This window comes from Podarcis filfolensis (genome assembly GCF_964270895.1).
Source record: "Podarcis filfolensis genome assembly, chromosome: 15".
In the NCBI taxonomy this organism is placed as follows: Eukaryota; Metazoa; Chordata; class Lepidosauria; order Squamata; family Lacertidae; genus Podarcis; species Podarcis filfolensis.
In genome coordinates, this window is record NC_139618.1 from 11,154,552 (window position 1) to 11,180,264 (window position 25,713).

At 46.3% G+C, this 25,713-nt stretch overlaps 1 protein-coding gene across 1 annotated transcript in view; it reads left to right on the top strand.

Annotated features, from left to right (window-relative positions):
- CASTOR2 (cytosolic arginine sensor for mTORC1 subunit 2) overlaps window positions 1-25,713 on the top strand; it is a 49,291-nt gene that overhangs the window by 19,556 nt on the left and 4,022 nt on the right. Inside the window, exons 3-7 of the mRNA XM_083587977.1 lie at window positions 19,135-19,328; window positions 21,540-21,672; window positions 22,066-22,189; window positions 22,641-22,751; window positions 24,213-24,295. Coding sequence (XP_083444103.1) covers window positions 19,135-19,328; window positions 21,540-21,672; window positions 22,066-22,189; window positions 22,641-22,751; window positions 24,213-24,295 — 645 coding nt within the window. The remainder of the gene's footprint in view (window positions 1-19,134; window positions 19,329-21,539; window positions 21,673-22,065; window positions 22,190-22,640; window positions 22,752-24,212; window positions 24,296-25,713) is intronic.

Here is a 25,713-nt window from a genome sequence, read left to right on the forward strand (position 1 = left end):
CGACTGGGTTGCCTCAGCCACTTTGGGTAGCTTCCAAGATATACAGAAACACAATTAAATATTTTTAAAATTCCCTATACAGGGCTGCCTTCAGACGGCTTGGGCAACTCCACCCCCTCCAACATTTATCTGATGAAAATGGGGGTGTCCTAAGGAAAAGCGGGGCATTCTAGGATCAAATCAGCTTCTGTAAATCAGGGAATGTCCCTGGAAAATAGGGAGTCTTGGAGGGCCTGCAGTTCTCTTGGAAGACATGCCAGAACAGGCATAGGCAAACTCGGCCCTCCAGATGTTTTGGGACTACAACTCCCATCATCCCTAACCACTGGTCTTGTTAGCTAGGGATGATGGGAGGTGTAGTCCCAAAACATCTGGAGGGCCGAGTTTGCCTATGCCTGTGTCAGAACTTCAACTAATTGGGGGTGGGGGGAGGAAAAGATGAGGAATGTTTGGTCTTTAACTGCTCCAGCCTGAAAAGTTAGGAGGCCTTCCTCAGTGAGGACTAGCATCTTGTAATTCTGCATGTGCATAATAATGCAAGACAAACTCCTCTGCTAATGGGGTGATTTGCACTGATTGGGCACGGTCAGGTTTTGAACAAGACCATTAACCGATGGAGCATATTAAATTGCTGGCCGCGGCTGCTCCTGGTTTGACATACACTGCATTTATCAAAACGGCAAAGGTCCCTCACGTGGATTTCTCCTCCCCCCCCCCCCTTAGCCCTCCTACTTTTAAATGTCAGGGATAAATTGTGTGGAAAATCCTTCAAACTAATGGCCTGCGAAATATTCGGCAAAAGCTATTTTCTACCCTCTGTTCTAATTGCATCTTAAACTTTAATAGCGCCAGCAACTGGAGAATCACGCACATGCTAATGTCACACTTCACTTGAAGCAATTTGTTTCATAAGATAATGAACTGTATCAGCATTAAGTCGGGAGGAAGAGGAGGAGATGGTGGCGATCGACGGGTTGCCTTGTAGGAGGAAGGAACTCAGTGGGTTTCCACGGTGACGGTGCAGAGGCTAGGGGTTGTAACCAGTGGTACTCAGAGCACCACCATTGAATGCACAGACCGAAAAAACGTAGCAAAACGTCCTGGACTAGCCCTGTCTGATAGGGTGCCTCCAGTGGTCCCACAAGGGACGCAGGTGGCGCTGTGGGTTAAACCACAGCCAATCAGGGCTTGCCGATCAGAAGGTCGGCAGTTCGAATCCCTGCGACGGGGTGAGCTCCCGTTGCTCGGTCCCTGCTCCTGTCAACCTAGCAGTTCGAAGCACATCAAAGTGCAAGTAGATAAATAGGTACCGCTCCAGCGGGAAGGTAAACGGCGTTTCCGTGCGCTGCTCTGGTTCGCCAGAAGCGGCTTAGTCATGCTGGCCACATGACCCGGAAGCTGTACGCCGGCTCCCTCGGCCAGTAAAGCAAGATAAGCACCGCAACCCCAGAGTCTGCTACGACTGGACCTAATGGTCAGGGGTCCCTTTACCTTTAGTGGTCCCACACAACCGTGAGTTTCAGCTGTCCCATACCAGGGGCCGAGCCCTGTAGTGCGGTAGGCCCTGTCCTGTGGAACTCCTTGCCAGTAGAGGTTCAACAGGAGTTGTCACTGCTGGTTTTCAGACACCTTTTTTCAGGTCGGCCTTTCAACCTTGAGATTCTTTGCTAACCAGCTTTTTCCCCACCCAAGTTACATAGGTCCACCTTTATTTTTTTTATTTTTTGAAAACATTTTTATTTGATTTTACAAATATAGCATATGCATATGTAGAGATTACTCTGAATCTCAAGACTTCCCCACCCCTACCCCCGCCATGGGTCCTATTGTCAATATTTAGAACTGCATATTATTTCATAGTCTATATTTTGTATCACTCCATATTGTCCATAGTATTTGTTACATTACAAGTGAGATTAAAACCCTGCTAATGTTTTCATCTGCTTGCAGTGGTCTCCTAAATAAATTATAATTTTTCCCCATTCTTTTTTGAAGTTTTTGTCCTCTTGTTTCCTGAGCTTTCCAGTCAGCTTTGCCATTTTGGCGTAATCCATCAACTTAGTTTGCTAACCAGCTTCGACTGACATTTTAAAATGGTTGTTAGTTGTTAGTTGGAGTTTTGTTTTGTTTTTTAAAGTTTTCCTTTATGAAAGTGTGTTTTGTAAGTACATAAATAGATAAAGGGCATTTCTCTCCTGCCATGGGGCTCCTGAGCAGTCGCCCATGTAGTCAAAACTGACCCGACTCAGAGCTTGTTAGCTTCAGCAAGAATTGCTGCATCAAATGCCCTCAAGGCCGCGCTAAGAACTGTATTCATGGTTGCTTTCCACATATGCTACTGAAATGTAAAATTGTCCTTCCCTCTAGGGTTTGAAAAATGTGCACACCGGTGAAAATCCACTTCTGCACGCCAAGGGGATAATTAGAGGGAACTTTGATGGCTAGGGCCACCTTAAAAAGATACATTTTTCCTCACCTTAGCTGGGAGCCAGTAGTTAATCATTCAGAAATTTCATGGCTTGGCTAGTGTCTGGTTGACTAATAGCATGCTTTTTGTAGATTGTGGAGGGCAGTCCTTGTGGGGGTGTTGAAAAAAAGAAGTTGTTGAGGGGGTTGTAAATTGCATATATTAACCGCCACAAAAGTAGTGAATTTGCTCAGGGCAATGAGCACATAGGTGTACAAGGTTAGTAGCTGACGTTTAATTGTGGAGAGAGTGTATTTCTCCCTCCTGGAATGCCGGGTCACCTAATGAAGGCAAAAAGGAGGGAGAGACAAACAGGCAAAAGTGTTCTGTTTCTGAAGCACCTGCCATTAAATTGTAAACAGATAAGAACATTGGCAGGATTGTTGTAATAACCTGCAGTTTCAATAAGGGTATATATTTAAAGTAGATGAATAAATGAACAAATTAAGTTAATTTGGATATGCAGAAGATATTGAAAATAAATTTAAGGAACTGCAGAAAGAGGGGGAAGGAAGCCAAGTTTCGAAATGTTAAAATGACTGTAAAATTATTGAAATGCTATAATCTGAAAATCATAAATAAAAATTGGGAGAGGGGAATACAGTTCTGTGTGTATATATATATAAAAATTAAAAACCATTTTCTATGTGAAAAAGTATTTCAGAGCCAACCAAAAACCACAGACTGGGGGGGAAAGATCTGCTTTTAAAGGAAGGTCTTCATTTGATGGCGAAAAGGCAAAAGAAATTGCAACTGTGCATTGGAAAGGTGTTCCAGAGAGAGCTCTGTTAATGGAGAAATCTGAGGGCTCCCTTGGACAAAAACAAGGACACCAGCCAGGAATACCAGAGCAAAACAGCAGCCAGTAGGCTTGGTCTTTATAGAAGACTGCCGAGACAGGACTCCCACCTGCCACAAGGTGGAACAAGATGGAAGCCCTGAACAAAAGATTCCCCCAAACTTTTATTAGCTGTTAATCCCCATGTTACAACCCCCCCAAACGACATCACTAATACATCATGGTTACATCATGAAAGGGGAGGTCTGGTGGCAGTAATCTGAGCATCCTGGACGCTGCCCTGTGGTTCTCCTTGCCCTCCACCAAACACCCATCAAGTGTAACAAAAGAGATATTTACATTTCCCTGTTTCCCAGGCCAAGTTAATCACACCCTTTTGTCTTCATCTGGGTTTGTTATTTCTGGAATGGCTACCTGTCTGGCACTCAGGTATCAGGATGCCGGGAATTATCACTCAGGCAGAGGGGCTGCTGAGTAGCTGAGCTCACATGTCTATATGAATTTCTGAAGTTTTCCCTGTGAGCCAGTACATAGATACATTTATCAGTGAATTCTTACATTTGGTATCATGCAGAAAAGGCCCTTTGAATAGATAGGAAGAAACTGTGATGAAGTGTTTTGCGGGGACAAATCACAAAGGTCACAAAAGTGATTTTGCTGATTTTGGCAGTGGGCTGCATGTGCATGATATCTGCTGGAGGTGCAAACCCACCCCCCCAGCCTATACATAAATTCCTGCAACAGCTCCCACCACTAACAGCCCAGTTCCTTTCTTGCAAAAAGGGGCCCCTTCTGGTTACACAGCTTGTTTATATTTTGTTCCATAAGAAACGTAACAGTTACAGCAAAGAACAATGATGTATACCTATCTTTGCACACGTTGCAAATTAGTGGCACAGCATCCACGGTGTATGATAACAATACTTTTCTTTGCATAATAAAATGGAGTGGACCGCTTGGTGAAGTGCTATGGTGAAGTGGCCAGTCTCCTGCAAGGTGACTTCAGAGAGCAATGCTGAGAGAAGTGGCTGAAATATACTCGGAGTCGAGATTGGATTTCATGCTCTTTATTCAGCTCATAGTGGTGAGGAGGAATGGAAGTTCCCACAGAATATCTGCTTTATATACATTACACTGGGCAACAATTTTTTACTTTTTCAATGTTGTCTAGATTTCTACAACTGATTTAGGGTATTTTTGCACTGCTGAATCAGGAAATGGCATCCGTTTCTCTCCATCAGGTCAGGTTTTCTGTAAACTGAATGGTGGGCATTGATAAAGGTAAGTACACGTAAATTGCATGTTGCTTCACCATTTTTCAAACTTCAGGGCTTGAACTTCTGTTTCTTGGAACTCCTGGAATGCTCAGCAGAATGGAGGTCTCTCTTCAGAGTCCAACAGTAGTCAGCCATCATGACTGCGTCCCAGCGACCCTGATACCTGGTCTCCATCTCTTTCATGTCCTGATGGAATCTCTCCCCCTGCTCGTCACTCATTGAACCCAGGTTCTCAGGAAACCGGTCCATATGTGAAAATAGGTAGTGCATCTTGATGCTCATGTTGCAGCCCAGGTTTCTGAAAGCAGTCAGCATGTTGTTGACAAGTTCTGCGTAGTTTCTGGCCTTTATTGTTGCCAAGAAAGTTCTTCACTACCAGAACAAATGCCTTCCACGCTTCCAGTTCCACTTCGTTCATTGAGTTTCCGAACTCTGGATCTCTGATGAGCTGACGGATCTGAGGACCGTCAAAGATGCCAGCTTTCAACTTCTCCATGGTCAATCCTGGAAAAACCTGGCACAAGTAAGTGAAGCAGTCACCATCCTTGTCCAGAGCCTTGGTGAACTGCTTGATTAAGCCGAGCTTGATGTGCAGCGGTGGGAAGAGTATTCTGTCTCTGTCCACCAGAGGGTCGTTGATGACGTTCCTTTCTTTGCAAGGCACCAATTCCTCCTGCACAGGCCAGTCCTTCTTCGTGTAATGCTGAGCACGGTCCCTACTATCCCACATGCACAGAAAACATGGGTACTTGGTGAAGCCAGACTGTTGTCCCAACAAAAAGTTCACCATCTTCAGGTCAACACAAATAAACCACTTATGCTGATCATAACCAATTTTCTCCAGCACATACTTCACCGCTTCATAGTTCTCCTTCAGTGTACTCGAGTGAGCCAGGGGTATAGAGGCAAACTGGTTGCCGTTGTGTAGCAGAACACATTTCAGTGATCGCTTGCTGCTGTCAATCAACAGTCTCCAATCTTTGGGTTCGTACTGTGGCACTCCAAGCTTGAGCAGAAGCTGCGCAATATCTGCACAGTACACCAAGTCCTTCTCTTCCGAGAAAAAACAGAGGTACTCTTGATGCCTGTTGCGCAAGAAGCTGATGCGAGCACTGTCAGAGAGGAGGTTTTTTTCCTTCAATCTGGATGCCAACAGTTCGGCAGAGTCCTTTGACAAGCTGAGGTCACGAACTAGATCATTCAACTCCTTTTGGGAAAATGAATGTGGAGCATCATCTTCAAGAACCACTTCTTCTTCTTCATGTCCTTCAACACTGGAGGGATCTTCGTCACTAATGTCAGGAAGTTCTCCGAAGATAGGCACTGGAATTTCATCACAATGAGCTACAGGATGACGTGCTGATTGAAGATCAGGATACTTTGTGGGGTGGCTGCCCCATTAACTTAGTTTTGATCCCCCAACTTTATGCTTTGCTGGACCAATTTATGGAAGATTTCGAGGTTTTATGACTTCAAACTGATCCCTTTTCGACATAATCACTCAGAACTATCGGACCTGAATACTTCTTGTCATTAAAATAATCATTTCCAATCAAAACAATTATTTGACAAGGCATTTTACCCCCACCAACTTCTTCTAAAATGCTCCACACAAGCGTACATGTGAACAAAAACGTAAAAAAAGACATGTGGCCATGGTTTTGATTGAGCAAAACCAATGTGATTTTTGGATTCAGCGCATCAGATTCATCCTAAATCAGCTGAAAAAACGCAGACAACAAATTTGTTGTTGACCAGTGTTATTTACACAATGGGCCGCACGTGATTGGCTAATTCCGGGATTCTCCTGTAGGCCAATCAGGTTGCGGATTCACTTCCACCTGGAGCTGGATTGGGTGGCTCCTGTGGACCAATCAGACTGCTGCATTCTGGATCCTATTGTTCTAGGACCAATCAGACTGCTGCATTTTGGATCCTATTCAACTCAGTACATAACAGTGGCTTTGAATGGAAACCACGTCCCCCTCCTTGAGCACTCATCTGGTGGGCAGGTGAGGACACGCCTTGCTCCAGCAAAGGGACCATTGGGGAACCACTTCTGGCTCCTCTTGTTCCTTTGAAGTGCAAAACTTACCCACTTCACATCTGATGTGTATTGCGTATGCCATGGGTAGGCAAACTACGGCCCGGGGGCCGGATCCAGCCCAATCGCCTTCTAAATCTGGCCTGCGGACAGTCCAGGAATCAGCGTGTTTTTACATGAGTAGAATGTGCCCTTTTATTTAGAATAATAATTTATTATTTATACCCTGCCCATCTGGCTGGGTTTACCCGGCCACTCTGGGCGGCTTCCAACAAAATATTAAAATACAATAGTCTGTTAAACGTTAAAAGCTTCCCTAAACAGGGCTGCCTTCAGGTGTCTTCTAAAAGTCTGGTAGTTGTTTTTCTCTTTGACATCTGGTGGGAGGGCATCTCTGGGTTATTTGTGGGGCCTGCCTGGTGTTTTTACATGAGTAGAATGTGTGCTTTTATTTAAAATGCATCTCTGGGTTATTTGTGGGGCCTGCCTGGTGTTTTTACATGAGTAGAATGTGTGCTTTTATTTAAAATGCATCTCTAGGTTATTTGTGGGGCATAGGAATTTGTTAATTCCCCCCCAAAAAAGAAAATAGATAGATAGATGATAGGTGGATAGATGGATGATAGTCCGGCCTCCCACAAGGTCTGAGGGACAGTGAACTGGCCCCCTGCTGAAAAAGTTTGCTGATCCCTGGCATATGAGCATGACTTCCCCCATATGGCCTGGTAGTCCAAATTTGGCCCATGAGGTTCCCCACCTTCCCCACCTTTAAATGCTAGGCTGGTAGGCAGGCAGGCAGGGTGGGTGGGTCTAAGGTACCTTACACCCAGTCGAAACACTGGTCCATCTTCCTCAGTGTTGTCTAAACAGACTGGCAGCACCTCTCGATGGTTTCAGGCACAGGATAGTCCCACCATCCATACCTGGAGAAGCTGGGAGTTGAACCTGAGACCTTCTTCATTCCACTGAGCTATGGCCCTTCCAGCCTTTGCCCGCCTGGCTGCAGTCTCTCTTGTAGTTCTCTTCATTTCTGCAGACAGGGGAGGAAGAAAGGAGGCTTTAGAGAAAGGAATTTATTAGGCAGTCATCAGTAGCAGCTCAGGAACTCAGCCATGGCACAAGAGCAGCTTGTTTGCCATTGGGGCATGTGGTTGGTCCGGGGAGGCCAGGGCGGCCTGCAGAGACCACGGCAGTCCAGATTTTGAGATCTGGCAATTCAAACGTGGACCATTGGTCTGGAATTTCCTCCCACCCCATGTTAAGGGATGCCCAGAGAACCAGGAGAAAATGTTCTACAGTAAGTGGAGAATTATAGTGCAAGAAAGAAGCTCTCTTCCTCCTTCCCCCCCAACTCCCCCTATTTTTATCGTGGTGAGGAATATTTTCCAGCCCTTTCCTTTGCTCGCATCCACAATGACTGTTATTCAGGGCTGGTGACCTTCATGTTGCCCTTGATGTTAAGAAATTACATTTAGCACGGATTCTATTTATTTCTGTCTCTCGGTCTTCTGCCCCCCAAGTAGCCGGCCTGAAGTGGGGAGAGTGATGGGGAGGGGGCCCCACACACACAGACACCAAACCACCTCCCTCGGTTACAGCCTGTTTGTTTGCCAGTTGACTTTGTTTGCTGTGAATGCAAGCAGAGATCTTGCTGTTCCAACTGCTATATCTTGTTTTATAAACAGCAGCCAAGCAGCGCGTTAAGCTGTTGGTATCTGAAGAGGACTTGCCTTATAATTTATTTGGGGTGCATTAATAAAGGGGACGGTGAGGCAGGATATTGCAGGATATTTGTCTGCTTAAAGCATAGATCCCTGGACTCTCTTCCTGCAATTAGGGCTTATTTATTAATTTTGCTAATTAAGGACGCCCACAAAACATTAGCCAGAGCATATTGCTGAGCCCTGAAGCAGATGAAACATCAAAGTATAGCAATCAAGAAGTCAAACCGGTTCCAGTTCAAGCTTCCAATGGAGGAAGAAAAATTTAGCTTGTTCCATTTTCAAGCTCAGCCTCCGTTTGACTCCCATGTCGAACCAAACGTGGAGAGAAACCCAGAAAAACCTGAACTGTTCTTTGAATTCTCTCTCTCTCTCTTTTTTTGAAATCTCCAAAGCAGCTTACTGTGAAAGCTACCCAAATAAAGCAATAGAAAGTGGAAAGAAATAGAACAAGCATAAAACTGCAGAAGGAGCAGTTTACGGTCAGTAAGTGGATCTTCCCCAATCTGGTGACTGCCAGGTGTTGTTGAACTACATTTCCCATCAGCCCCAGCCAACATGCCTTAATGGATGAGAGCTGGGAGCCCAGCAACTTCCAAGGGGCACCATATTGGAGTGGGACTCCGTAAATAATTTCGAAGGACAAATTAAGAGAGCAGATGCACCTTTTGAGCAATTTAAAAGTCTTGGTGAGGAAAAAGCCTTCTCTAACCAAGTCTGTGCAAGATGTGCTTAGGAGTGCATCCCGCTTGTTCAATATCCCAGATAAGCCTGCCTAAAATCTAAACGCAATTTTGAGCACCTAGCATTGGTTTGGGAAGCATGCTTCATAAATAAGGAGCCACCACTGAAAAGGCAATGTCTCTCAAGTTACCATCCACTTTACCTGGATTAGTCCCTGGGAAAGGAACCTCGGAAGTGGATCTTAAATATATTACATGGTGATCCTTCTCTTTTAATGTTTGTACAGGCAGGGAAGGAAGGAAATCCCTTTATTTAGACCTGATGGTTGGCATCCGATCTGTCCCGGGAGGCAAAGGAGAGCAAAATGGAGAGCAAAATGCTGGTTTGCCAGTTTCGTGCTCTTGTTGAAAAATGGCCTGTGTCCTGGGGAGACTGATATTCTCCTCCTGTTTGTTTCCGGAGGCTAGGTAAAAGATAAAGGGACCCCTGACCAATAGGTCCAGTCGTGGCCGACTCTGGGGTTGCGACGCTCATCTCGCTTTATTGGCCAAGGGAGCCGGCATACAGCTTCCAGGTCATGTGGCCAGCAGGACTTCTGGCGAACCAGAGCAGCGCACAGAAATGCCATTTACCTTCCCGCCAGAGCGGTACCTATTTATCTACTTGCACTTTGACATGCTTTCAAACTGCTAGGTTGGCAGGAGCAGGGACCGAGCAACGGGAGCTCACCCCGTCGCAGGGATTCGAACCGCCGACCTTCTGATCGGCAAGTCCTAGGCTCTGTGGTTTAACCCACAGCGCCACCCGCGTGTTCATCTATTTTTCGTACCAGGCTCACACCTGTCTCCTGTGCCAGAATTCTATGGTTCTGCTTTCCCTGTTCTCCCTGACAATTAGCTCTGTGTTACTAGCAAGCTTGCATGCCCTTTTCTCTGTGGTCACTGGCCTGCTGGACGCATCTATCCCAACAGGGCACAAAGCTGCAGACAGGGTAGGGCAGGATTGTACATGTAAAAGGAAGTCTGCCTATTTTATTTTATTTTGCTCCCTGACAAAGGGAGGGAAAGTCTGCTGCTTCTCATATGATACTTCCCCCCCCTCCCTAGCACCTCTGCCACTGCCTTTTTTCTGCCTCCCCCCGCCCCGCCGTGGAACTAGCACCTGTGTCAGAAATAGAACTGACCCTCTTGTTAAGAAGAGTTATAAAAGTCATGCATATATATAAGGCTACATTGGCAGTGATGTTCCAGTTTGAGGAAGGGATGCGGCTCAGTGGAAAAGGTTCCGGGTTCCGTTCCCAGCGCTTCCGGGCCGGATAGGGGGAAACTCCCAGACAGCAGCTGCCAGTCAGTGCAAACAATAGGCTGGATAAACCAGTGATCTCACCCAGTCAAAGATAACTTCCTGTGATCCTCTTTAAATTAGCCCCTTATTCAAAACCATGAGGACTAGAGTCCTTATTTGTAGCAAAGGGACTGTCATGAGTTTTACTTGTCAGTGGTTCTTTAGATACCCTGCATTTTACCTGCAAACTACTCTGTGTTCTTGAATGAAAAGGAACATATAACTGGATTTTTTAAAATAAAAAAAAAATAGATAATAAGGCCTTCAAGAGCTGGGGTGGCAGAACTTCAAAGCCCCTATCCCATCTTACTGTGGGATAAAGAGCAAGGCACTCTGGCACAGCTAGATGCCTTGAGCCCCTGGCCAGGGGCTTAGCCAGTGGTGGCAAGCAGCCATTTTGATTTCCAACAATGCCCTGGGTCACACTATGCACCTGACACTCTGGTGCAAGGAGGGAGATTACGTTCTTGATGCAGCAGCTAGAGAAGTCTGTGGATGAGGCTCCTCCAAAATATGAGGGACGGACACACACACACCTTGCTTGAAGGCTTGTTTCCAAGACCCCCACCCTGCCAATCCTAGAGCTATCCCAGAACAATCTGTTCTTATTTTGTTACATTTCCAGTATGGTGTGGTGGGCAGAGAAGAGAGGGTTTAAATGACACCCCTTCCCCTTTCTGTGTTCTTTTGCTGAGTGTCTGAACTCCCCGGATGTCAGCCTTTGACTGCAAGAGCCCTCAGGTCCCCCGTTCAGCCGCTTGTAAGCCATTCGCTGCCTCTACGCCAAAGCCTACCTCACAGGGCTGTTGTAAGGATGAAATGTTGCACTATAGGAGCTCCCTCTTCTAGCTCGGTGCTAGATTCACCACGCTGTGCAGAACCAGACAGAGGGCCTTCTCGGTAGTGGCGCCCGCCCTGTGGAATACCCTCCCTGCAGATGTGAAGGAAATAAGCAGCTATCTTCTTTTTAAAAGACATCTGAAGGCAGCCCTGTTTAGGGAAGTTTTTAATATTTAATGCTGTATTGTTTTTAACACTTGATTGGAAGCTGCCCAGAGTGGCTGGGGAAACTCAGCCAGATGGGCGGGGTATAAATTATTATTATTATTATTATTATTATTATCATCATCATCATCATCATCATCATCATCATCATCACAGATTCGGCCCTGGCATCTCTAGCGAAGCCAGCTTGCTCAACAAAGTCTTGCCCCAGACTCTAGGGAATGGCTGCCAGTCAGAGCCTGGGAGCCCTGGGTTAGATCAGTCCAACAGTCTGGCTAAATATCAAGCCACTTCATGTGCTCATGTGAGAGATAACCTGTTTTGTAGAAGATATGCAACAACAACAACACCATCACCCCAGAAAAATGAGAATGATCTCATCCCGTCCTTCAAAAAAATAAAAATAAAGCCTTGCCAGGATTTCAATGTATGGCCCATTTAATTTATTTTTCTTGGCTAAAGCAAAGGAAAGCAGTTTGGACATAACGTTGCTATGCTTTAAGAGAGCCAAACAGAATGCCCATAACTAGAGTTTGTTATATAATGGAGCTTACATAATCAAGTGGCAACTAAAAATATACTCCGGTTTAACTTCTAATGCAGTGAAGCATGAATAGATGATTCCACTTCTAGGAGGAAATGAATCTCTCTCTTTGTGTCTGTTTATGTCTTGCAGAGGGCCAATATATTATATATCAATTTTGTGCAGCCCAGATCTTTTGGTCTAAAAATTCCTGTCATCTTCAGCCTGATGGAACTTGTTTTTTGAAACACCTGGAGGGCAACAGATTGAAGAAGACAAATATACAGTGGTACCTCAGGTTACGAACTTAATTCGTTCCGGAGGTCCGTTCTTAACCCAAAACCGTTCTTAACCTGAGGCACGCTTTCGCTAATGGGGCCTCCCGCTGCCGCCAGTGCACCATTTCTGTTCTCATCCTGGGGCAAAGTTCTCAACCCGAGATACTACTTCCAGGTTAGCATAGTCTGTAACCCGAAGCATTTGCCTGAAGTGTTTGTAACCTGAGGTACCACTGTATATACCATCAGCTGCTATGGGTAGATTTGTATGTTACGATTCCCCCCTGTTGGAATTCTGATGCGCCATTTCAAAGTTTTTTATTCCCTCCTCAGGGTCTCTGGGGCTGAGGAGCTGCAATGCCTTTCACAGATATGGGCAATGCTTAACAAGCTGGATCAGGCCAGTGGCCATCTGAGTCCAGTATCCTTTTCTCACAGTAGGCAACCAAATGTCTGTGGGCAATGCAGAAACAAGGGTGAAGCTCAAGAGCCTTCTCCCTTCCCCCAGTTTCCAGCAGCTGGAAGGGCAAGTAACAGTAGCGACAGTGACCTGTTAATTTCGGTAGGTCTACTTGGAATGGGATTTTTAGCCTGAGGCAAATCTTGGTTCTGATCCGGCTCCTCGATTTTCTCTCTGGCCCCCATCCTTGCGCCTCTCTCTACCGCTGCTTGTCCCTCAGTTTTGACATTTCCCCATGTGCCAATGTGGCCACGACTCAACAGCAGTAGCAGACCTTGGGGCTTCGGATTTCAGTGGCACCCTGCGCAACGCCGAAATCCAGCCCCCCCTGTCTCTTGCACTCCGTCCTAAATCATAGCTGCAGCGCCCTCTAGGCTCCACACCCAGGGCGACTGAACAGGCTGTGTTCCCCCAAATCCACCTCTGCCCACAGTGGTCTGTAGCCGATTTCCAGCAGTTCTGGTTGAAAATATGTATCTGGCACAAGGGAACAGCGTACACCCTGATAGTTTTCTCCCTCCCTGGGAGCCAGCTATGTTCCACCTTTTCTTTTCTTTTTTTAAATAATTTTTTATTCAAAATTAAAACAAAACATACCGTATTTTTCGCCCCATAGGACGCACCGGCCCATAGGACGCATCAAGTTTTTTGGAGGGGAAATAAAGGGGAAAAAAATTATTTCCCCCCCAGGCGCTTGTGGTGCCGGCAGCGGGGAGAAGCGCTCTTCTCCCTGCCGCCTGCCCTCAGACCAGGTCCGGGGACAGCGGGGAGACGCGCTGCACCTCCCCACTGTCCCCGGAGCTTGCGGGGCTGGCGGCAGGGTCTCCCCGCCGTCAGCCTCCAAACCACTTCGGGAGACAGCGGGATGGCGGCATTCCGCCTCCCTCTGTCCCCCGACCTTGTGGGGCTGGCGCTGGGGCTCTCCCCTCTCACTCTGCAGGCTTCAGCGAAAGCCTGCATTCACCCTATAGGACGCACACACATTCCCCCTTCATTTTTGGAGGGGAAAAAGTGCGTCCTATAGAGCGAAAAATACGGTATTATCCAGAAACATATCATCCTTATTCCCCCCATTTTTCCTCCCTCCCCCTCCCTCCCCCCACAGAACCCACCCACCCCCACCCCCCAACTTCCCTCAGTTCCAGTCTTTAATTTCTCTAAAAATGCTGTTTTCTGCAGGTTACACAGTTGTATAGATCCTCAAACTATTTAGTTGATTATTATCAATAAAAAGTTTGTGAATGTTTATTCAAAACCAGCCAAGGAGTCCAGTTCGCTTTGTTGCGTCTTCAAATACTTTGTAAAGGGTTCCCATTCATCTTTAAGGTCACAGTTATCCTTGTCCCGTAGCTTGTATGTCAGTTTTGCCAGTTCTGTATAGTCCATCAATTTTTCTTGTCATGATTCTTTAGTTGGGGTTTCTTCAGTCTTCCATCCTTGTGCTATTAAAACTCTCGCGGCTGTTGCCGCATACATGAAGATGTTTTTCAGCTTTTTTGGCAGATTTTCCCCTACAATCCCTAATAAAAATGCTTCAGGTTTTTTAACAAATGTTAAATGGAACGTTTTCTTCAATTCGTTATATATCATGTTGTTCCACCTTTTCTTGCTCTCTCCCTACCAGCCCATTTTGGCATTGTTTACCCACATAATTCCCCGGGCACCTTATCAGATTAGCAGGACTTCGAAATGCGGAGCGGCATCTGTACTTGGAAAGAATGCTTGCATTTGGCTGGCATCCAGCTACCCTGTTGGCTTCTGCGGGCTCAGATTTTGATGTAAACACATTCTTGATACGCGGAAGCCAAACGTGAGACCTGCCTCGTGGCCTAATTATAGAGACACAAGGACCTGTTTGGCGGGTTTTGTGGCTACTTTGGCAAACCTTGGTGCATCCTGTCCCCGGGCCAGGCATTCAGGAGGGCTGGGGGGGGCAAGGAGTTGTTCACACCCAGGATCTGGACCTCCTGTGACCTCAAGGATGCCAAGAGTTGGAAGTGCCACAGCAGAGATCATCCTGTGTGTACCTTAAGGGTTAATTCTCTTCTGGTTAAAGTCAGCTAGCCAAGGGGAGGATGGCTGGAGGCAGGCCTGTGCGGAAGAGGAGCCTGCAATGGAAAACAGATTAGTCTAGATAAAAATGAAAAGGGGAAATAACAAAAATTAGGAGGAAAGAAAAAGAAAAGGAATTACTATAAACTCATGGAAAGTTAATTTTGTATCTTTGACCTTACTTCCATGGAAGGAGGAAGAGAGGGGAAAACTGGTGCTGTTTATTTACACCCAGTTTTTTGCAAACCCCATTTTCCAAGGAAAGGTGCTGTCAGAAACTTGCGTTTGTTCCAGCTATGCAGGTGTAACTGTTTCTGAGGGGAGCACATGTGTTTATGCATGTAAATGTATATTGCTTTGTGTTTCTCTGAAGAGAATCATGGTAGTTTTCTCCTTCCCAGTTCATTTGTACAACAGCCCTGCCAGGTTGGCATGGCTGAGAGAGATGGTGGCTCGAGGGTCAACTAAAGAGCTTGGTGGGGGTTGGAACTTTAAATCACCCTTGGACCCCCTCTGCTGTGTACATTTAAATCAGTATTGTGCCATTTTAGGGAGCCCATGGCTTTCCTCCAAGGAATCCTGGGAACTGAAGTTTGTTAAAGGCAATACTTTTTTTTCTATAAATGTTTAGGGGTACTCTCATTTTGACTCAGGAAAATCACCATTTTATATTTCAAATCAGGGGAAATAAATGCAGTAAATGGACAAAAGTACAAAGATTCACAAAATGTTTAGGGGTATGCATACCCCTGTGTCCCCCCAGAAAAAAAGCACTGGTTAGAGGTGCTGAGAGGTGTTAAAAAGGTAAAGGGACCCTTGACCATTAGGTCCAGTCGTGGACAACCCTGGGGTTGCGGCGCTCATCTCGCTTTATTGGCCAAGGGAGCCGGTGTACAGCTTCCAGGTCATGTGGCCAGCATGACTAAGCCGCTTCTGGAGAAGCAGAGCAGCACACGGAAACGCCGTTTACCTTCCCGCCGGAGCAGTACCTATTTATCTACTTGCACTTTGACGTGCTTTCGAACTGCTAGGTTGGCAGGAGCAGATACCGAGCAACGGGAGCTCACCCCGTTGCAGGGATTCGAACCACCAACCTTCTGATTGGCAAGCCCTAGGCTCTGTGGTTTAACCTGCAGCGCCACCCGCGTCCCATCTGAGAGGTGTTAGGAGACCTTTAATTCACTTCATGGAACTACAATTCCTAGAGTTTAAATGAAAGGTGCAGATGAGGATCATAGATGATAGATAGATGATAGATAGATAGATAGATAGATAGATACATAGATAGATAGATAGATATAGATAGATGATAGATAGGTGAGGCATGTGTACAGAATGCAGTTTTTCCATGTCTGAGTTACCACATACTTATTTTACAAACCGCTGCCATCAGCCACATCCTCATGTGGCTGTTTGTGAAACCAGAGCTGCTGGAACTATTGCAGAAATGTGTTATTAAAGGTGTTTCTATTGCCGTGTTTCGGGAAGGGTGGCCACTGGTGTCAACCTTCACAGCATCAGGTGTGATCTCTCTTTCCAACGCACCACCTCTCTCCCAATCACTTAGGGAGAAGAAGCCAGAGTTGACAGAGCGAACCGAGCGGCCCAAAATAATTGGAGACTGCTTCTCTCTCTTTTCATTTCTGTTCCGGCATCTTGCTTAGATTGTAAGTGTCAGGATTCTGGGACAGAACAGCAGGAGTCACCGGCAAACTGCAAAATCAGGTGACAATTCCGTCTCTCTTGTGGGAGGCAACACCTAGTTGTTCATTGCAAAATGTAGGCAGTCCAGCGAATGACCAAGCCTGTGTTGTCAATACAAGGGTTGCTTTGATAGGTTAGCATCTTTACCACCAGCCAGACCCTCCATTCAACTCATATTTTTTTAGCCTCTTCCTCTGGTGAGGAGAGCATGAACCCCAACTCCTAAGGTCCAGGGTACACCTGGACTATCCTCACTCCCTGCCCTGGGGGGGGAGTGGTAATATTTAATTCACTGCATCTTTTCTCATCCCCACCCCTATGATAACAGCATCCAACTGTGCTCCAGGGCAAGAAATATCAGTCATCAGTAGTTATAATAATACTGTAATAATTTATTATTTATACCCCACCCATCTGACTGGGCTTCCCCAGCCACTCTGGGCGGCTTCCAACAAAGGATTAAAAATACATTAAAACATCAGTAATAAAAAACTTCCCTAAACAGGGCTGCCTTCAGATGTCTTCTAAACATCAGATAGTTGTTTATTTCCTTGACATCTGACGGGAGGGCGTTCCACAGGGTGGGTGCCACTATCAAGAAGGCCCTCTGCCTGGTTCCCTGTAACTTCACTTCTCACAGGGAGGGAACCACCAGAAGGCCCTCGGCGCGGGATCTCAGTGTCTGGGCTGAATGATGGAGGTGGAGACGCTGCTTCAGGGCCGAGGCCATTTTGGGCTTTAAAGATCAGCACCAACACTTTGAATTGTGCTCGGAAACGTACCTGTCATTTTGAGTACTCTGTGCAGCCCATTGTGACTGTGGGGTGGAAGGCAGTGGGGATCAAGGGTAAGTGGAACCAGAGAGAGAGGGAGAGAGGTGCATTTTGCAATTGTATGCATGCAATTTTGAGGGCGCAATTGCATTTTGAAGTTTAAGGCTGTAAGGTGAGGTTGACATTATCTGCATTCTTCTGGGTTTTGTTTTGCCTTTTGTATGCTCAGGACAGATGAAGCGTACAGGAGAGTTTGGAATTTGTTTTGGCATTTTACAAACTTGGGGGGGGTATCATGGGGGCAAAGAAAGCATCCCATGTGCCTCTGTCTGTTTCACTATCTATTCTTGAGTGCTGCGGCTCAAAACCATTTTGTTTGCCTGAGAAAAGGAGCTTTGAGTCCTCACAGTCTTTGGGTGAAAGCAAAAATACTACACAGAAATCCATATGTGTTGCAAGATGTTTTCCACCAGTGGTTGGCAGAAGGTAGACTGGGGTATTTATTGGATGAATTCTGAGAAACAAGCTTCGCTGTGTTGGCTTTGGCATCAATTAGCAGAAACGTGAAAGCAAATATTTTTGGCATTGCAATTGTTCCAGCTAGAAAATGTGCAAGTGAGAATATTGGGAGTGGAGGCGAAAGTATTTGAATTTCCGAAAAGGTCAGGATTCTTTCTTTAATCAATGTAAGGACTCTACCACTATGCAAAAGCACATAACCTGTTAGAGTAACAAAGAAACACAGGGTCATCCCACAGTGCCTTGTTGAACCCCTCAAGTCAGCCCTCTGTGGGGTCTTCTGCATCAAGGGAGGAGCAAAAAAAATCAGATCATTCTCATTCACAGGCAATAGTTGGGTGGGGGCATGTGAGGAAGAATGAGCTGAAGAAAGCATGCTGGTTGGTTGTTTATTTTTGTTTAATAGTCTGAGAGTTGCAAAATGTTTAGGGGTATGCATACCCCTGCGTAACCCCTCCCCAGAAAAAAAGCACTGTGCAAATGGGTATGTATGTTGTTATTGCTGTAAGAAAAACAAATGGACCGACCTGCATCTTCTGAGGCCCTTCTTTGCGTGCCTCCTCCACAAGAGATCTGGAGGGAGCAACATGAGGTTGGGCCTTTTCAGTGGTGGCTCCCAATTTGTGGAATGGTCTCCCCAGGAAGGCTTGCCTGGAGCCTTTGTTAGGTTGGCACCCTGGGGAGGTTGTGGGCTCTCCTTCCTGGAAGGTCTTTAAGCAAAGGTTGGATGGCCATCTGCCATGGATGCTTTAGCTGCATTGCATTGCAGCGGGGTCAGACTAGATGACCCTTGGGGTCCCTAACAACTCTACGATTCTATAGCTTTAGGCACCAGGCAAAAGCATCCCTCTTCTCCCCGGCTATTGGCTAACTAAACAACCTATGGCTTTTTAAACTGTGGGTATTGTTTCGTTTCTTATTGTTGTTATAGGAATTCTAAGGTCTTATATTTATAAAATAAATGTTCAGAAATGTACAAGGCCAACACATACATAAGTATATAAACCACGTGTCTGAAATAGTACAGGAGAACAACCCTGAAGCCATTTTGACTCTCCTGTGGGAAAGGGAGCAGTATTTTTCTTATAACACTGTGTTATACATTTTTGTGTTTTTATATTGTAAAGCACCCTGAGATCCTCAGATGATGGACAGTATAGAAGTATAATGTATATAATAAAATAAATAAATGCCAGAGGAACACAGCTACTGCCCTCAAAATAGTTTCACAGTAAACTGCCTTCATGTCATTCATATTTGTCTGAATTTGCCAGAATAAACAGACTCTCAGAACATTATCAAGAAGTGCTTGCTGTGCAAGGGACAAATAGGCACCATGTTCTTTGACAGGTATGGAACGTTCCAGAACAAATGTAAGATCAATCACACTTCAGAACTCCCTTCTTAGCTCTCAGCTGAATTAATATTCACCAATGAACCAATGAAGGTAATCTTTGTGGGGTTTTTTCCCTCCCAACACTCAGAGCTCCCTTCCTCAGAACACCTGAGTGTGGCAGATGCGACGTGGTTGGCGCTCAACGTGGTTTCCGGAGGAGGCAGTTTCTCCAGCTCCCAGCCCATCGGCGTGACCAAGATTGCCAAATCAGTGATAGCTCCGTTGGCTGATCAGAACATCTCAGTATTCATGCTCTCCACTTACCAGACAGACTTCATCCTGGTAAGGAAACACAATGTGAGCAGATAAATGACAGAAGTCATGCTCCGTCTACAGAAGACCTGATAGGAATCAGATGGGTGGCCTCTCCCGAGACTATTACTTTAAGGGAATGATCCCCAATTATTTCCTATTTACCTTCTGCGTGACTTCTGAATTTTTAAAATTTTGATAACAGGTAACCGACATGCAACATGGTGTCAGAAGTGGCACTGACTGCAGCGGTTTCTAGAATGTATTGGGTGGCAATGGGAAGCATCTGGATTTGACTGTGGCACAGCATCAGGCCTGCACACCCAGTTACTCTAGCTTGCACTTTACTCAGAAAACGGGGCACTCCCTCTGCCCCTAATCAGTGATAGTCCTCATCCTGTGGTCCTTGTGTGTTGCCTTTGGGGATACCTTGTTAAAATGTTTAGTGCAAGCTCTCTCCCTTGTCCTTCCTGCAGCACTCAGCGTCCCAGAGTTTTTTGAACTTCTGTCTGTCCTTAGTAGGCGGCTAGACCCCTCTTGGCCGTAGTGCACATGCCTGTAAAATCATGTGTGTGATTGCTGAGGTGTCAGAAATGTTGCAGCTTTACACTTCAGCTGCTTCTGAACCACTGATAACCGATTGTTTTGCAAAACAAAAATGAGGGAAAGGAAAGGAAGCTCTTTTGGTCCTTAAGAAGTATTCCACAACCAGGCAACACCTTCTTTTCTTTTTTAGGACAAATACAAATGCACAATGCTCTGAGGAAACTTTTGTGCTCTCTTTAGCAGGCTGGATGTTAAGAAAAGTGTAGTGGGGGGATGGGGGTTCTTAGGAGCAGAGTAGACAGTGAACCAGGGAAGTATCCTGCTAACTGTGCATGAGTGGGGAAGCTCATGGAAGCACCTGCCTGGATCAGGGCCTGTCTAGGAGCCAGGAAGATTGGAGCTCCAGTGTCTTCCAATAATAATAATAATAATAATAATAATAATAATAATAATAATAATAATAATAATAATAAATTTATTATTTATACCCCGCCCATCTGGCTGCGTTTCCCCAGCCACTCTGGGCGGCTCCGAATTGAGTGTTAAAAACAATACAGCATTAAATATTAAAAACTTCCCTAAACAGGGCTGCCTTCAGATGTCATTTAAAAATAAGATAGCTGCTTATTTCCTTGACATCTGAAGGGAGGGTGTTCCACAGGGTGGGCGCCACTACCAAGAAGGCCCTCTGTCTGGTTCCCTGTAACCTCACTTCTCGCAATGAGGGAACCGCCAGAAGGCCCTCGGCGCTGGACCTCAGTGTCCGGGCTGAACGATGGAGGTGGAGACGCTCCTTCAGGTATACTGGGCCAAGGCCATTTAGGGTTTAAAGGTCAGCACCAACACTTTGAATTGTGCTCAGAAACGTACTGGGAGCCCATGCAGGTCTCTCAGGACCGGTGTTATGTGGTCCCGGTGGCCACTCCCAGTCACCAGTCTAGCCGCCGCATTCTGGATTAATTGCAGTTTCCGGGTCACCTTCAAAGGTAGCCCCACGTAGAGCGCATTGCAGTAGTCCAAGCGGGAGATAACTAGAGCATGCACCACTCTTCCTAGACAGGGGACACAAAGACATATGCATACATACATGGCTGCCACACCCATAAGGCAAGAAGAGGCAACTGCCTCAGGCAGCAAGATCCACAGATACCAGTGTAGATCTTTATTCCCCTTGTTTCTGATCTCTCCCCCCTGAGAGGGAAGGCGCACCATTCTGTGGTTCACCTTAGGTATCAAAATGTATTGGGTCAGCCCTGCATAAACACACATGTCCTTACTCCCATCCAACCAATCTCTGTCCATGGTCCTGTTTGATATGGGGCATAAGTGCCGACTCCCTGGGGCCCCGAGCACCCACAAAATTCCCCATGAAGGGGCTGGGCACCCACAGATTTCGGTGCCAGGGTCATGCGTGCTGCATGGCACCCACAGCCCCGGGCACCCACGGTCGCGGAGCCAAGCTGGCACTCCTGGTGAGGGGCTTCATGCATGAATTAGAGTTAAGCATGTTGGTTATATGAGGCTGATTGCCGCACAGTAATCCCACCCTGGGAGCTTGGAGTAAAGAGCAGGCAATGAATTAAAATAATAGCAAGAGGGTCTTTGTTTTTCTCATGAACCGATTTCTTCTTTTCTTCTTCTTCTTCTTCTCCTCCTCCTCCTCCTTCTTCTTCTTCTTCTTCTTCCCCTGCTCAGATACGTGAGCGGGACCTGCCCTTTGTGACGCACACGCTGGCTTCTGAATTCACCATCCTCAGGGTCGTGAATGGGGAGGCGGTGGCAGCCGACAGCCTCGGGATAACAAACGGATTTATGAAACCGAAACTGGGTATGGTTCCTCTCCACTTTGCCACCTGCCCCCAGTTTTACAGGGATCAGTGTTCTCTTTCTGGTCACAGCCCATTGCAAACCAAGACCCCTTTTAATGGTGTGTGCCAATTTCCTTTGGGGGGGGCGCCATCCAACATCGTGCTACGATGAAGCAGTACCCTTGTTCCCAATGTTTTGCTGCAGCAGAACGTGGTTGCAGAAAAGAATGCCTCAGCAGGTTGCTGGTAACTCTGTTGTGTGAAGAACTGCACCATCTATTGCATGATGAGCTTCTACTGATGCGCTAGGCCCCCTGGCTCCAGCCCTACCAGTCCCAATGAGCACGAGCTGCCGCAGCAGAAAGAACTTCTTATCATTCCTTTACATCTGTGTCTCTCTTCCTCTCTTTCAGTTCAGAGGCCTGTCATCCACCCGCTTTCCAGCCCGAGTAACATGTTCTGTGTCACCAGCCTGGACCCAGATACCCTCCCCTCGGTTGCTACACTCCTTATGGATGTCATGTTTTACTCCAATGGGTAAGTTCAAATCAGGGAATTGGGGTGGGGGCACAAGAGAAAAGGAAGCTTCCTTAAACCTCACAAGAAATGCCTTTGGACTTAACCCGCTTGAGACAGTTTCCCTTCATAACACCCTGGGATTGCCAGGATCGCTGCCACAAGCTTCTTGAAAGAAGGGGTGCCACATGATACCTGTTCCACAGGTATTGATCTTTTAGGGTGCACTTTGGAACTCCCTGCCTCTGTATTCTTCCTGCCACCGGCAAAAGAAATATTTTTGTTTAGGCAAGGTATGTAGGATGATGGCATGCGTTTTAATCTGGCTTTTAGCTTGTCGTTGATTTCAGTTTTGTTTATAGTTGTTTTTAACTGTATTAAATTTGACGCTTTATTCTTTTTGTAAACTGCTTTGAGCACAATCAATCAGCATATAATTTGTTCCCAAATTTGGTTCTCCCTTCCTCCGCAGAGTAAAAGATTTTATGGTGGGCAATGAAGATTCTGGACACATTCGCTTTTTCTCATTCTCCCTCATTGAGGGTTACATTTCTTTGGTGATGGATGTACAGACACAGAAAAGGTGAGAACCGGCTTCCTAAATCCTATTCACTGGGCCTCAGGTGTTTATGAGGAGACCTCGCATGTGCCCCCATGCAAACACGCAGCACCCACATGAATGCCAAAAATCCAGCTGGCTCCTGAAGTAACTTAAAAGGGCCCTGGAATACATATGGGCTTCATACACCCATCCCAGATCATGGAAGCCATCATCAAAAAGCTAGCCAGAACGGTGCAAGGGAGTTACACCAAGGGAGATGAAGAAGAAGAAGAAGAGTTTGGATTTGATGTCCCGCCTTTCACTCCCCTTCAGGAGTCTCAAAGCGGCTAACATTCTCCTTTCCCTTCCTCCCCCACAACAAACACTCTGTGAGGTGAGTGGGGCTGAGAGACTTCAGAGAAGTGTGACTGGCCCAAGGTCACCCAGCAGCTGCATGTGGAGGAGTGGGGATGCAAACCCGGTTCCCCAGATTACGAGACTACCGCTCTTAACCACTACACCACACTGGCTCTCATGGTGGACGTGAGGGATGGGTGCCTGGGAGAGGAGATGCCTTCAGGAACATTCCAGGGAAAACAGCACTTTGGGGTGGTCTTTTGCGGGATCTGGGTTTGAATTCTTCTGGGGGACAGAAGAAAGAGCAGCAGGTGGAATCTTTTACTCCAGAATATATGTGGCTTTAGAATTTTATATTGGCCATGTCTTGCAAGCCACTTTGAGTGTCATTGCATTAGTTACCATATTTTTTTGCTCTATAAGACGCACTTTTTCCCCTCCAAAAATTAAGGGGAAATGTATGTGTGTCTTATGGAGCGAATGCAGGCTCCATGGCTTCAGCGATAGCAACGCGAAGCCTCCGAAGCGCAGTGGGAGTGCTCCCGCCTCGCTCCGGAAGCTTCGCGTTGCTTTTGCTGAAGCCTGGAGAGCGAGACGAGTCAATGCGCACCAATCCCTCTTGCTCTCCTGGCTTTGCTTTGCTGGAGAGGCGCTGCGCAGCTTTCCCTCTCTGCGCAGCACCCCTTCAGCGAAGCAGGAGGAGAAATGGAAGGGGCTCCATTTCTCCTGCCTCTCCGCTGAAGGGGCGCTGCGCAGAGAGGGAGAGAATTTTATTTTTCTTGTTCTCCCCCTCTAAAACAAGGTGCATCCTATGGTTGGGTGTGTCCTATAGAGCGAAAAATACGGTATATGTTTATTTATTAAATTTATATCCCACCCTTCCTCTTAAAGGAGGCAGGGGTGGCAAAACAGCTTTTTGGTTGGTAGATGGTTTGATTGCATTCATAGGCCACCTTTTTCTTCAAGGAGTTCAAGGTGGTGCACATAGTAAACTTTAGTTGGCAACGACCCTAAATCTAAAAATCTTGCATCAAAGATGCCATAGGCCTCCCTGGGTGGATAAATGGGTGTTGGGTTTCTCGAGTTCTTTTTAATATAGCAGGACGGATTGAAATCTTATTTTCCTGCTCTCTCTCTTTTTAAAAGGTTTCCTAATAATTTGTTGTTTACAAGTGCATCGGGAGAACTCTGGAAGATGGTCCGGATTGGAGGGCAGCCTCTTGGATTTGGTAGGTTGTTCCTTAGAGGCTGGCTGCTGACTTGCTGAGGTGGGATTTACTGAGAAGCTAATGGATTTGCCTGTCATTTCCCTGTCCATATATCCATCAGGGAACATGGCGTATACAGGGTGAGGAAGCAGTAGGGCTGCAATTCTTTTCTTCTGCTCTTTTTGATACGGGGAACCTCTCCCTCACATGGAAAGTCCCATTCATCCAAGCGGTGAGGATCATTAACAGGGGACCGGCAGCACAATCCCACGATACTCCATTGTTTCTAGCCCAGCCATGGTACTCCATTCCGTTTCCGCCTCCTTCCCACCTCAGCAAGTCAGCAGGCTGTATACCCCTGGCCTCTCCTCTCATGATCCTCTCCATAAAGATTATGCACTTCACGGTTTCGCAGATGGCTTTGCGCAACAGGAAATGCCAAGAGCAGAGAGCAAACAAATCCCTGCAGTAAACAGAGGATCTTCTCAAAGCCTCTGTTTCTCAGATAAACTCATTCCTGACGCTCCCTTCACCGCCAGTTGAAGGACCTGTGACTGCAGGAGCCAACAGGACGCCCTCTTCGGCATAGGCACCAACTCCTAGGGGCCAAGGCAGTGCCGGATTTACATATAAGCTGAACAAGCTATAGCTTAGGGTCCCACTCTCTTGGGGCCCCCAAAAAAATTTAAAGGGAAAAAACCTGGATGTACATTTTCAAAATGCAGTGGTACCTCAGGTTACAGATGCTTCAGGTTACTAACACTTCAGGTTACAGACTCCGCTAACCCAGAAATAGTACCTCTGGTTAAGAACTTTGCTTCAAGATGAGAACAAAAACTGCACGGCAGCAGGAGGCCCCATTAGCTAAAGTGGTACCTCAGGTTAAGAACAGTTTCAGGTTAAGAATGGACCTCCAGAACGAATTAAGTTCTTAACCTGAGGTACCACTGTATAAGATAAAAAATCAAATAAAATAAAACCTACATACAGCAACAGTCTTTTGTGTTGTGTAGGCTCCTGCGATGTAAGTAATGGGCCCCCAATCATTTTAAGTTAGAGCTTAATAATTATTTCACTATCAATATACTTAATTGTATTTCAGTTCAACCATTACTTTGAAAAAATACAAATTTTGTTAGGTGCAAATGGCTTTAGATACCTATTAGGTCCATAAATTACCATATCGGCATATATTCAACACAAAACAGTGACAATTTGTTGTTGACAAAGGACAGCTGGACATATAAAGGGCCCTATTACCTTCAGTAGCTTAGGGCCTCAGCAAACCTAAATCTGGCCCTGGACCAAGGCAGTTTTGCACACACACACCCCATGTATTTTTTGAGGGAGCCAGACACCCTCAATGATCAGAAGGTGTCTGGCTCCTCACAACGTCACACACATGACGTCAGGACATTGCGCAACTTCACTCCGAGCCC